Raw genomic sequence first — 14472 nt, forward strand, 5'->3', positions numbered from 1 at the left:
CAGGTGGCAGCCCTCAGCCACGTGTGGAGCGAGGGGAACAGCAGGGCCGGAATCCAGACCTTGTGGCTCCAAGGGCAGGATGGATCACCCTTGACCTCTACCTACCCAGAATCTCTGCACCCCATCAGGTCTAACCGAGGATCTGGTCTCCACCCTATCAGATTATTAACAGCGAGTCACATTATTTATATGTTTATCATCTTGATTACTCTAATCACCATAAATGTGTCATCCTCCCAAACCACTTCTGAATCCTTTGCTGCCATGCTTGCCAGGAATTGTGAAAATATTCACCTCTCAAGGTTGTCTCTTATCTTTATTATTATTCCATAAGAATGTAAGGGGTTATATTTTATAGCATTTTTAATAACCCAATCTGTCAATGGTTTTTCCACCTCATGGAATTAAGCATATTCGCAGTAATTAAATGAAGATGACAAGACTGTAAATCAAGAGGAAGTAATATATTCCTTTCTATCAAACTATATATGATCATTCTATTTAGATTTCACCTGCTCAGAATGGTAACCTATATGATTGATTGCTAATTTTTTGAATATATTCTGAATTGAGAACTCAATTAAATAGCATTCCTTTCTTTGCCATAATATTCAGAATATACTAAGCTCCTAAGATTTCCTTCCTACTGAATGCTGGGATTTTCTAGAATGCGGTAGAATTTCAATTTGTCCAAGTGCTACAGAAACAAATAATTACTATTTCATGATATTCAACAAGTTAACACTATAAACACAGAAGGAGGCTTCCCCAGAGGATCAGTGGTAAAGAATCCACCTGCAATGCAGGAGATGCAGGAAATCCAGATTCAATCCCTGCATTGGGAAGATCCCCTGGGGAAGGAAATGGCAACCAAGTTTAGTATTCTTGCCCAGGAAATCCCATGGACAGAGGAGACTAGAAGGCTACAGTCCGTGGAGTCGCAAAGAGTTGGACATGACAGTGAATAAACAACAACAAATAAACATATAAGCCATCCCCCACCCTCCCCCACAAGAAGTCGATTGCCTCTCTGATTTTGACTTACACACGTTTTTAATAATTTTTAGCTAAGACATCGTTACCTTTATCTCTGAGTTTGTATCTCCAAGGATGCATGGATCAAATAACGTACTTGGTCCATGACATACAGTTTGGGTCAAGCGGTGTATCACATGAGAAGCTAATGGCCGTCTGGTTGCTGTAGACTCACCCAGTTGGATCTGACTCTTTGTGGCCCCATGGACTGAAGCACTCCAGGCTCCCCTGTCCTTTACTATTTCCCAGTTTGTTCAAACTCGTGTCTATTGAGTTGGTGATGATATCTAACCAGCTCATCCTCACCGTCCTCTCCTTTTGCCTTCAGTCTTTCCCAACATCAATGGCCCTGAGCCTCTGTCAATAACTTTTTTTTTTTTTCAGTAAAACAACAGCAATTCTTCTAGCGACTCCGTGTCATGTACTTGTTAGAGTTGAAATTACACAGCTGGTAGCCACAGAATAGCGGTGGGCTGGCAAAGGTTGTACAAATGATTTACATACTGTTTATGATAGCACTTTTTTAAAAAATGCAAAATGTTGGAAAACACTGCTAAGTGTGGGACACTGTAGTTCATATTACTAGAGCAGTTATTGCTTGCCTTAGGGTCAAGAAGGTGGGTTTACTAAAATTCAAATTGTATTTCAATCAGACCCTGGAAAGAAAAATAACAAAAGCTTTTAAACACAACGAATTACGTATTAAACGCTTAGGGGCTGAGACTGGTTGCCACTGTACATTTTTCAAGCTGGTTTTAGACTGTATTTAGTGTTGTTTTGGTCTCTTTCAGGTTAGGACTAAGATTCCAGCTCTCGAGGGCAGTGTGCCAGGTCCAATTTACCATCAGCGATTTCATGTCTGTACTAGCTAATGAGACCGCTGATTGAATCATCACAAAAACAAGGGACAGGCAGAATCTGATGGGCTTGTGCTAATTCTATGAAATGTGTCAAGGCACTAATACATACGAATGCGTTACGTTATATAAATATAAACATGGTCTGTTGTTCTAGAACTGAGTAGAATGTTGTGTCGATTATTCTCTTTGCTCCCCCGTATTCATTCTCTGCCCTTCTCCCCACAGAGCCTGTATCACAAGGGTCCCTTGGCACTTGATTTAAGACTAGACTTGGCCAGTGAAAGGCAGGAGGAGAGAGAAGCTAGAATATTTATTCTTCTGCTCCCACCAACCATGCCTCCTGACTCTGCTGGCACTGGTTCGTTGATTTTTCCTTTGGGACTCAGGGTGGCAAGGGTTTCCATCTGTTACTACCCCCCAAATACTTCTTCAGGCACCGATTGTTCCCTTAATCTTGCTCAACCGTTTGTAAATGGGCCCTTAATTAAATTCTCTTCATTTAAACTGTTTTTGAGAGGACACTATTTCCCATCTGGGCCCTGATACAAACACAAACAGCAATTAGGCTTTTTATTTTCTGATATTCTGAGTACTTAAAATAAGCAATAATTGATCCCTCAAATGATAGTTATCTTCTCAATATTTTAAAATTAATTTCCTAAATTTTACTTCATTCAGTCTCAAACTGACTCTGAAAATGTTAAGAACCAATGTTTCTTAAGAATAACAATATTCCACAGTTTACTGTGATTCAGATCCTTTGGCATAAAACTTTCAAGCAGTATTTGAATCACCTGGGTTTCTTGTTTGTTTTAATTTTACTTTGTTTAAGCTCCAATCCTTTGGCCACCTGATGCTAAGAGCCAACTTATTGGAAAAGACCCTGATGCTGGGAAAGATGCAGGAGGAGAAGGGGGTGACAGAGGATGAGATGGTTGGATGATATCACCAAAAACTCTGCGACATAGTCAAGGACAGAAAAACTTGGCGTGCTGCAGTGCAAGGGGTCGCAAAGTCCATGGGACATGACTTGGCAACTGAACAACAACAACAATCTTCAAACAAGAAGCAGGGCCTTCAAAAACGAACAATTAACTAAACTCCTAGGAGTCTTCAAAAAGATAAATCAGTATATAATAACATAAACTAACTAATCTTTCTGCAAATCAAAAATTCAGCAGTTAGCAAATCTACTTCAAAAACCCTTACTAGTATATTTAAATTTCCTGTAATAAAGATAAATCTTTTGCAGGTCATGTTTGGACAGGTTTTACAGAAATGCAAAAGTGAACACTAAACATTCTATTCCTCCTGTGTGTAGAGTGTCTTGATTTAGAAATTCACAGACTTCCTCTGTGGATCAGTCATAAAGAATCCACTGGCCATTATAGGAGACATGGGTTCGATCCCTGGTCCAGGAAGATCCCACACGCCTTGGGGCAACTAAGCCCGTGGGCCATGGCTGCTGAGCCTGCGCTTTAGAGCCTGGGAACTGCAGCTACTGAGCTCTTGAGCTGCAGCGACTGATCCCCGAGAGCCCTTCTCCACAAGAGAAGCTATTGCAATGAGGAGCCTGAGAGCTAAAACTAGAGCGAAGCCCCTGCTTGCCCCAGCTAGAGAAAAGCCGGCTTAGCGATGAAGACCCAGCACTGCCAAACAAATTAAGTTTAGGATGTTTGGGATTATTAGTTGACAAAGCAATTTTTTAAAAAGTTCATATAGTTATTTATCTCCTCTAATATTTATCTTTTCTACTCTTTAATTTTATATTATATTATAATAATTATATTATATAATTTTATAATTATAATATTATAATTATATTATATTAATTTTATATTTTAAATTTATATTATATATTAACTATATACAATTATAATTTATAATTTTAAAATTATATTTATAAATATAATTTAATTATATTAAAATTATATTTATATTTTATATAAAACTATAATTTATATTATATTTATAATATATGATAATTATATTAATATATACTATATATTATCTATAATATATAATAATTATATTAATATATATTATCTATAATATATAATAATTATATTAATATATATTATCTATAACATATATATAATATATATAATATATAATAATTATATAAAATTAAAATTTATATTATATTATCTCTGCACTGCTTTTATAATTTATTTCCATCTTCCTAACTTATTTTGATTTATTTAGCTCTTTTTAAGGTGTCCCAAAATAAAGGGATGCTGAGCTCATTATTATCTTTTATTTTTAATAATAAAATTTCAATTTCCTCTGAATGCATTTTTTTTTACCATGCCCTTATGCTTTCATTATAAAATATTGCTATTTCATTTGCTTTGCAAATATAAAAGAGTATGTAATTTTCTTCCTGCTTTCACACTTGATTTGGTAAATCCACAAGTATGCTTCTTAATTTTAATGTCATTATATTTTTGCTTATCATTTTATTGTTTACTTTTAATTTGACTGAATTATTATAAAAAATGTGGCCTTTCTATACTTTATATAACTTTTAGAATTGTCTTTACAACCCATTAGCTTATCATTTTTTATAAATTTTCCTTGGACATCTAAAGCAAATATTTATTGTTATTCAAAAAGTATAACTTTTAAAAATTCACTTAATTCATTGATTTGTTAATTATTTATCAAACTTTCTGTGGCTTCTTCTTCTATTATTCAGTCTGATTCTGAGAAATATTCACATTATTTTTCATCAATGTCTTTCATTTTTAATATTCAGATGTTATGTTGTTTGGTGCATATATGTTCACCAGATTTTACCATATAATTATAAGTTAATATATTTTCACTGTATAATTCCTTTTTGATGCTGCTTAGTGATTCTGTGGCAAATTCCACTTCATTTCACATTATTCTTCCCAATCCCACTCCTTGTGTTCATTGTATTTGCTGTCATTCCTTAGTCTATTCTATTTGTCTATTTGTGTATTGCTATTTGTCTAAATAGTAAATGTCTATTTATTTCAACATTTACTTCATTAAAATAAGTATGTATATTAAACATACCTCATGGTTTTATCTTCATTTTCTACAAATTTGAATTTTTATTTTTTTCTGAGAATTCAGTGTGCTCACAAGCAGTGCTAGACTGATATACTTGATTTATCACTTCTATTTTACCTTGTTTGCTTATTAATTTACTCTTTTCTTCCTTCTTTTTTTCTGTACTTTCATGAATAAAAAGTTACACCCTCTCTTAAAATCATAATAAAATATATTTTTCTAGTATTATATAAAAATAACATAGCCAATATCATCCTTCCAAGAAGTTTTATTTCTGCTTTACTTACTCTCTAATAAAATGAGTGCATGTGCTTCAAATATTAATTAAATATATTAATAGTTCTAACTACAACCACCCCTACAGAGTAAATATTTTATAGGCTTTGAGAAAGAAAAGGAAACAATCTTACACTGTAAAATATAAAATACAGAGAACAAGTATAATATACTCATGCCTCTTACTTTAGAAGCTTTAATGAGAGGATGTATATGGTTAAAATAAACCAGCATATTTATGATGATGTTATCTTAAGAGTCATGGTGTTATAAAGATTATAGAGAAAATGAACGAATATGTACTATAAATGGTTTCAGGATCACCATGCTATCTCACTCTTATATCTTTCCTTTGTATAGGAAACATTGATGGGTTTTCAAGGAAATTATACTTTTTCAAAATTAAGGGATAAAATGCTCCACTGATTTCTGATATAGAAATTATTAGGGTAATGTCTGTTTTAATGATTTAATTTTTAGCTTTATGCAGGATTTTATTAAAATAGGTCAAGAGGATTTTATGATTTATTAAAATGAGGCTTGTTTCAGTTCAAAGAACTTCTAAGTTTCAGCCACTCTGGTTGAAAAACATATAATTAAGTAGAAAAAAAACTTTTAAATATTTATTGAGATTAATATGGCTATGCAAGATAGCTAAACATAGAAATGTAAGAAGTTACTGCATAGTACTGTAGCATCATACTAAACAGTATTGCATACATTATATAATTATATCTATTTTGCTATAGAATTGCTCCAACATTTAAGATCCCTACCAACAATAATCTGCATGAATAAAGCCTTGACTGTGTGTGCTCAGTCATGTCCAACTCTTTGCAACTCCGTCAGCTGTAGCCCACCAGGCTCCTCTATCCATAAGCCATAGGCCACGAGGCTCCTCTGTCCATACAATTTTCCAGGTAAGAATTTCAGAGTAGGTTGCCATTTCCCACTCCAGGGGATCTTCCTGACCCAGGAATCAAACCCGTGTCTCATTCTCTTTAGTCTCCTGCATTGGCAGGTGGGTACCTTACCATTGCACCACCTGGGAATCTCTGCCAGTTAAGTTTAAAGCAGACAATATGTTGGGTAAACAAGTATATGATGAATTCAAACAATTTGCTCATCTAGATGCCAAAAAGGATGTCAGAGAATTGGTTGAGAATCACCAATATGTCAATAATTGGTGAGAAATCTCAATGCTAATTACTGACTTGTTATGTTAGTTGTTCAGTCATGTCTGATTTTTTGTGAACCCATGGACTGGAGCCCACCAGGCTCCTCTGTTCATGGGATTTTCCAGGTAAGAATATTGGAATGGGTAGTCATTCCCTTCTCCAGAGGATCTTATCAACCTAGGGATTGAATCTTGATCTCCTGCATTGTGGCCAGATTCTTTACCATCTGAGCCATCAGGGAAGCCCCAGTTACTGACTTAAGAGAGTTTATAATCAAATGTGAATTAGTGTGCAGTAATGCAGGAAGGAAGTAGATGAGAGTGGAATGAAATTGATAAAATAAGTATAAACACATCTTGAAGTCCTAAGGATATGGCTCATGATTTACCTATATTAAGATTAATGGGTTTCCCTGGTGGCACAGCTGGTAAAGAATCCGCCTGCAATGCAGGAGACCTGGGTTTGATCCCTGGGGTGACAAGATCCCCTGGAGAAGGGAAAGGCAACCCACTCCAGTATTTTGGCCTGGAGAATCCCATGGACTGTGTGGTCCATTGGGTTGACCCCCATTCCATGGGGTCACAGAGAGTTAGACATGATTGAGCCACTTTCACTTTCATTAATATTAAAAACATTATGCTCTTATATTTTAATTGTCTTCAAGCCTAATTACCATTTGACTTACTTTCACTTGTTGAATAGTCTTGTGGGTCAAGTATTCCTGATTCCTGCAGTGATCTAATACAGGAGTCCACCAGTTCGAGACCTGTTGTGAGCTCATCTTCGATATCTTTTTGACCATCTGAAATACAATATTTCAAAGAGATGAACAAGCACATGGTTTTGTCAACATTAAAGTTTAAGACTATCACTTAATAATCAAAAATAAAGTAACTAAAACTATTCAGTTCAGTTCAGTTCAGTCACTCAGTTGTGTCCAACTCTTCGCGACTTCATGGACTGCAGCATGCCAGGCCTCCCTGTCCGTCACCAGCTCCCAGAGTTTACTCAAACTCATGTCCATTGAGTCAGTGATGCTATTACCTTTATGAAATTCTTATTAGGTATCACATTGTAACCCCCTGGTCAACCACTATTAAAAACCAAGGCTAGCCAATTATATGTGTCCATAAAAAACATAAAGTTACTAGGGAATTGGAAAAATTTAACTCCCGTGAACTCTTGAGCTTTCAAAACAACTTCACTTAATTTTAGTGTCATGTTTTATCAAATTTATTTTTATAAGTTTCTTTCTAAATTTCTTAAGAAAATTAACCAATAAAGGTATGTGTAGAAGTAAGTATAAATGCTTATCAAGAAGTTGTACTTTAAATTTAAATGTCCATCAGCTGATGAATGGATAAAGAAGATGTGGTGTGTGTGTGTGTGTGTATATATGTACACAATGGAATATTATTTGATGTAAAAAATAATGAAATAATGCCATTTGTAGCTGCATGGATGGACCTAGGGATTATCATATTAGGTGAAGTCAGAGGAAAACAAATACTTATAATATCATTTGTGTGTGGAATCTAAAATATGATACAAATGAACTTGCTTGCAAAACAAAAAGATCCATGGACATGAGAAAACAAACATGATTACCAATTGAGAAAAGGGGTAGGAGAGGAATAAACAGGAGTTGGGATTAGCAGATACAACCTGCCAGATGTGAAACAGATGGACAGAAAGTTAACTGCTGTACGGCACAAGGGACTAGACTGACTATCTTATAATCACAGTGGAAAGGAACACAAGAAGGAATATGCATATTAGTATATATAAATCATACAGCACTGTAATTCAAGTATATGTCAATAAAGAAAAGAAGCTGTACCTCACCTTGTGATTGCCAGTGAAACTGCTCTTCTGCTGAACTGTAAGAAAGAGAATACATAGATATGATGAATTTGTTACAAATTAAAGGACTCTAGACTGTAAGATGCAAAGGTCCATTAAGTTAGTAATGGGAGCTCCATGGGAACTCCCTTTAATTTCTTACTGAGAAAAGGGGTCCCACTTTGATACAATCACAGTTTTAACCTATTTGATATATACCTCTTTGGATTCACAGGTATTAACATGTCATTAATGGACATCATTCAGTAATTTTCTAAACAACAGCTGATTTTTTTTACAAATCACAATCTATTATACTTATTACTTATGACAGTTTCTACATACATGAAGTTCTACCCAACTGTAGATATTTTAAAATATAAGTCTGAATAGTTTCATGTAAACTTTGTAAGGTGTTCTAATAAAGATATAACTTTCTCCATTTTCATTATAAAGAGATAAAATAAACCTATATCTTTTCCTAGACTTACCATATAAGCAGTTCCTTTCAGCTGTTGATTATATTTCAAATTAAGTAATATAAAAATTATAACACTTTACCACCACCAAATATACAGTTTCCAAGTTTCCACTTTAGAAATATATCATATAATAAAAATGACCCAGGTAGAAAGGGTGGCTCATATAAATGACACGCCAAAGATATTGTGCAGATTGTATCTACGTGGGCACATAAATTTATTCTGAACGATTTATTTAAAATACAAAAATAAATTTAAAATTTCTAAATATGAACAGCTCTTTCATTATACATGCAAGTAGTTCTAACATACCCTTTTTTATATGTCAATAATTTGTGGGAAATCTATATGACAATTACTGACAGGTATCATTTTGAGAATCATTTTCTACACCTATTTACTAGATCTTTTACTTTGATCAAGGCACTTCTATGAATAGCTCATCAGTTTCACAACAAGAAGTAGGTTTTAGAACTTTAATCTGTACCTTAGAAATGGTTTCTGAATACATTTGCTGGGGGAAAAGGCAATTCTTGTATAAATGAGTGTTCAGAAGAGCCATGATTGATATACACGAATATAAGAGCAGTCCCTTAAGGGACCTTTTTAGGGCATCTTTCTCCTCAGCCAATCCATTTTAGCAAAGTGAAAAATGGTTTTGCAATGATGAGAGTTATAGACAGTTGATACCTGAAATGATAACATTACAAATTCACTTTGATGCAACTTCTCCTTGCATCAAAAAGTGTATCACTATAAAGCAGTAACAGCTAAGTGCAAGGTTTAACATGTAAAACAGAAATGCAATCCTATAATTAATATTTTAAAAAAATGTTCAGTTAGCAGTATGTTCAGTTAGTAAGTGGCATCTAATACAGAGGTGGAAAATGTTTTCAAAATTGTAGTGAGTTGAATGGTATCCTTTCCCCCCAAAAGATGTGTCCACACCAAAACCCTAGAAATTGTGAAAGGTTACTTAATGGGAAAGGGTTTTTAAAGATGCAATTAAGGTAAAGATCCTAAGATGAGAGCTTCTGAAACTCAATGATCAATGTCCTTATAAAAGACACTAGAGGAGAAAGACAGAGGAGAAGGTCTTGTGAAGGTCCTGGGAAGATGGAAGCAGAGACTGGAGTTAGTATCTATAAGCCAAGGAATGGCTGGAGCCAGAAGAACCTGGAAGACTTATGAAAAGAACTTCTCTTTAGTATTCCTCCTGGCTTCCCTGGTGGCTCAGAGGTTAAAAGCGTCTGCCTCCAATGCGGGAGACCCAGGTTCAATCCCTGGGTTGGTAAGATCCCCTGGAGAAGGAAATGGTAACCCACGCCAGTATTCTTGCCTGGAGAATCCCATGGATGGAGAAGCCTGGTAGGCTACAGTCCACGGGCTCGCAAAGAGTCAGACACGACTGAGCAACTTCACTTTAGTATTCCTCCATAAAGAAGGCTGAGTGCTGAAGAATTGATGCTTTCGAATTGTGGCGCTGGAGAAGACTCTTGAGAGTCCCTTAGACAGCAAGGAGATCAAACCAGTCAATCCTAATGGAAATTAACCCTGAATATTCATTGGAAGGACTGATACTAAAGCTGAAGCTTCAATCTTTTGGCCACCTGATGGGAAGAGCTGACTGACTGATTGGAAAAGATCCTGATGCTGGGAAAGATTGAGGGCAGGAGGAGAAGGGGGTGACAGAGGATGACATGGTTGGATGGCATCATCAACTCAGTAGACATGAGATTGAGCAAACTCCAGGAGATGATGAAGGACAGGGAAGCCTGGTGTGCTGTAGTCCATGGGGTCACAGAGTCAGATACGACTCAATGACTGAAATGACTGAACTGAACTGAGGGAACATGGCCCTGTCAGCATAACTTGATCTTAAACTTCTGAGAGAGTCAGTTTCTAGGTAGGTTGGTAAGAAGTCCAGAGTTCCTGAGGAGGAGAAAGGGGTCTGGAGCCCTCTAGAAAGAGAAAGGGGTCTGGGGCTCTCAAGAAGAAAAAGACATTTTCTACATGGCGTTGTTTTAATCAATATAACAATGTATCTCGGTAGAGGACATGTTTCTCCTTAACAAGAAGGTTTTCTGACCAATCTTGTTATCTTAAAAAGTATGTTGTGGGAACTGGGTCTGGTAAGACCTTTTCTTTGTTAATTCTAATCTTGTTAATTTAAGATGTATGTTGTGGGAGTGGGTCTCCTAAAGTATATGGTGATAAGACTAGTGAGTGGGGGCACTCTCCATCCCCCTTCTGATGTCTTTGTCAGAAGTTTTGTCTGTCCCTGGTGGCTCAGACGGTAAAGCATCTATCTATAATGCGGGAGACCCGGGTTCGATCCCTAGGTTGGCAAGATCCCCTGGAGAAGGAATGGCAACCCACTCCAGTATTCATGCCTGGAAAATCCCATGGACCGAGGAGCCTGGGGGGCTACAGTCCATGGGGTCGCAAAGAGTCGGACACAACTGAGAGACTTCACTTTCACTTTTTCTTTTCACTTTTTCTTACTTTAATAAAACTGCTACACAAAAGCTCTTGAGTGATCAAGACTGGTCCCTGGTCCTGAAGCTAAATCTTCTTCTTCGGAGATCACGAATCTGACATCATTCACCGTAAGCTATCACTTCTGGCCCCCAAACTGTGAGGTAATTAATTTATTTTAAGATACCTGTAGTAATTTGTCATGGCAGCCCAAGGAAACCAGTACAGTATTTTTCTGAGATGATAAAGTGTTTTCATGGTATAGCCTTCAAGATTTACTACTATCTGTATGCTACTACATTCCTTTTACCAGTTCAGTCGTTTGCTAAGTACTTATTGTATACTAGGGCTGTGCTAATTCATGACAACCACTTATATCTTTTGGTACCTGGGGGGTAGCTATCTTATTGATGTTAAATAACTAGACCACATATAGCTCAATATAAAAAAAAGTAAATGACATGATTTAAAAAATGGGCAGAACTGAGTGGACGTTTTTTCCACATGGACACCTGGCACATGAAATGATGTTCAACATCACTAATCATCAGGGAAACACAAATTAAAACCACAGCGAGGTATCACTTCACAGCTGTCAGAATGGCTATCATCAAAAAGAACACCACTAACAAATGTTGGCAAGGATGTAGAGAAAGGAGAACCCTTGTACACTGTTGGTGGGAATGTAAATTGGTGCAATCTCTGTGGAAAACAATATGGAGGCTTCTCAAAAAATTAAAATATGTAGTTCTCAAAGAACTACATATGACCCAGCAATTCCACTTCTAGGTATATATCCAAAAAAACACCCCACTAACTAAAAAATACATGTGCACCCAATCCTCATAAGAGCATTATTTATAGAAGGCAATCTGGGTGTCCATCAACAGATATATGCCATAAAAAAAGAATGAAAATTTTTCATTTGCAGCGACATGGATGGACTTGGAAATATGCTAAATGAAATAAGTCAGACAGAGAAAGACAAACGCTATATGGTATCACTTATATGAGGCTTCCCTGATAGCTCAGTCAGTAAAGAATCCACCTGCAATGCAGGAGACCCAGGTTCGATTCCTGGATCAGGAAGATCTTCTGGAGGAGGGATAGGCTATCCACTCCAGTATTCTTGGTCTTCTCTTGTGGCTTAGCCAGTAAAGAATTGGCCAGCAATGCGTAAGACCTGGGTTCAATTCCTGGGTTGGGAAGATGCCCTGGAGAAGGGAAAGGCTACCCACTCCAGTGTTCTGGCCTGGAGAATTCCATGGAATGTATGGTACTATACACTGTTCTGGCCTAGAGAATTCCATGGACTGTACCACTTATATATGTGGAATCGAAAAAAAAAAAAAAAAATACAACAAACTAGTGAATAAAACAAACAATAAAGCAGACTCACAGGAATAGAGAAGAAACCAGTGGTTAGCAGTGGAGGGAGTGTAGGAAGGAGGGGCAAGATAGGGTGGGGGGGAAGGGTTATCAATGGATTACACAAAATCATATATGTGTGAAGCTTTTCTTGAAAATTGTAAATCACTGTAGAATTTTAAAAACTCCCCATCCAATAAAAACAACATCGACAAAAAGTCCATAGAGGGAAATTCACTTGCTACTTCGCACTTGAAACAATAAGATTGCATAAGTCCCTGGAAGTTTCTCCCATGCTCATCAAAGCCCTGCTCTCCACTCCTTCTGGGCACAGTGAAGATCACACTTCCCTACCACCCTGCATGTGGATGGGGCCATGTACCACCTCCTGCCCCAAGCACAGAAGGGCCAACATGTGATTTCCACACACTCCCTTGTGAAGCCCTATGTTGAAGAAGGGTCCCTGAGTACCCACATGCTGGGGAAATTTCTGCCAACCCAGAGAAGACACAACTCGAGTGAGAAATAAACCATGGTTGTGTTAAAACTCTGAAGCTAGAGGGTTGTTTGCCTAAGCAGAATAAATGTCACACGGAATAACACAGAAATATTCCCTTATTTGAGTTCATAAGGCATTTCCAACTTCCCCATCTTTCATTTCCACAGTTTAGAGCTGGAAGAAAATGTCTTGGGTCACCCTAGCACAAATAAGGCAGTGCTCCTGCATTTTGCCTCCTTTGTGATTTATCCACTCATCCACAGTAATGGGTGATTTTACGCACAAAACTACACATCACACTGTTACATAATATTTACTTTTTGTTTGTTTCTTTAAAAAATGTTTCAATTTTATGTGCAACAGAAACAAGAAGAAACATTTTTTATTACAATTGAAAAAATAACATTGACAGTAAATATGAAACTAACTTCTCAAAGCAGGGGTATCTCCTTTGGAGTAGGCAAAGAGCATTAATCATGTAAATGGTTTTCTGATTTCCTTAGCAGAGTTAAAATGCATTAAAAGTATGACTGATCACAGAAAATAGAAGTCCCAAGAGACACTGGGTTTGGATTTTATTTCCTTTAGGTGTGCCCTTTACTTTCTATGCAATTGCATATTTATGCAATTGATTCTTAAAAGCTGCTCTAAGGTGGACACTTTTTTTTTTTTAAAGCAAACTCTTTATGCATTCAATAAACAGAAATTATACCTATACTTCAGACACTCTTACTTAAGGTGTTTAGGAATTACTCATGGTGTACTTTCCCCCAATCATATCATTCAATTTAATCTAATATAAAAGTCAGTTTTGAGGTTATTGTAACTTTCATGTATGTTCAGTTTCAGGAAATAAAGTTTTCTTTCACTACCAAAATTCTATTTCTTAAAATAGAAATAATGTCCAAAGAATTAAATGTGGGCTTTAGTGGCACTAATTGTAGAGAATCTGCCTGCTAATGCAGGAGATAAAAGAGACATGGGTTCAGGAAGATCCCTGGGTCAGGAAGATCCCCTGGAGGAGGGCGTGGCAACCCACTCCAGTATTCTTGCCTGGAGAATTCCATGGACAGAGGAGCCTGGCGGGCTGCAGCCCATGTGGTCGTAAAGAGCTGGTCATGACTGAAGAGACTCAGCACACACCCATGCATATTTAAATACAACTTTATATAAGTTTCAGAACTCAATTATTGTGAGAATACACATATATCATAAGTAACATTTAGCTTTTAAACACACACACACACACACACACACACACACATAAATATATACTGGTAATGCTAGAAAAGAATTTTTAAAACAATATTTTAAAAGCATAAATCCTAGTAGCAAATGCATAGATACCTTTCACTTTACAACAGGCAATATTCTAACTGATTTCTAGTTAAACCTTACAACAAAACTTTTGA

General features: G+C 36.4%; 1 protein-coding gene across 1 annotated transcript in view; it reads right to left on the minus strand.

Moving 5' to 3' along the window:
• Positions 1 to 14472, minus strand: part of CTNND2 (catenin delta 2) — a 1077052-nt gene that overhangs the window by 474411 nt on the left and 588169 nt on the right. The window contains exons 4-5 of the mRNA XM_065905365.1: positions 8237 to 8271; positions 7077 to 7193 (exon numbers count right to left, since the gene is read on the minus strand). Coding sequence (XP_065761437.1) covers positions 7077 to 7193; positions 8237 to 8271 — 152 coding nt within the window. The remainder of the gene's footprint in view (positions 1 to 7076; positions 7194 to 8236; positions 8272 to 14472) is intronic.

This window comes from Muntiacus reevesi, chromosome 14, assembly GCF_963930625.1.
Source record: "Muntiacus reevesi chromosome 14, mMunRee1.1, whole genome shotgun sequence".
NCBI classification, from domain to species: domain Eukaryota; kingdom Metazoa; phylum Chordata; class Mammalia; order Artiodactyla; family Cervidae; genus Muntiacus; species Muntiacus reevesi.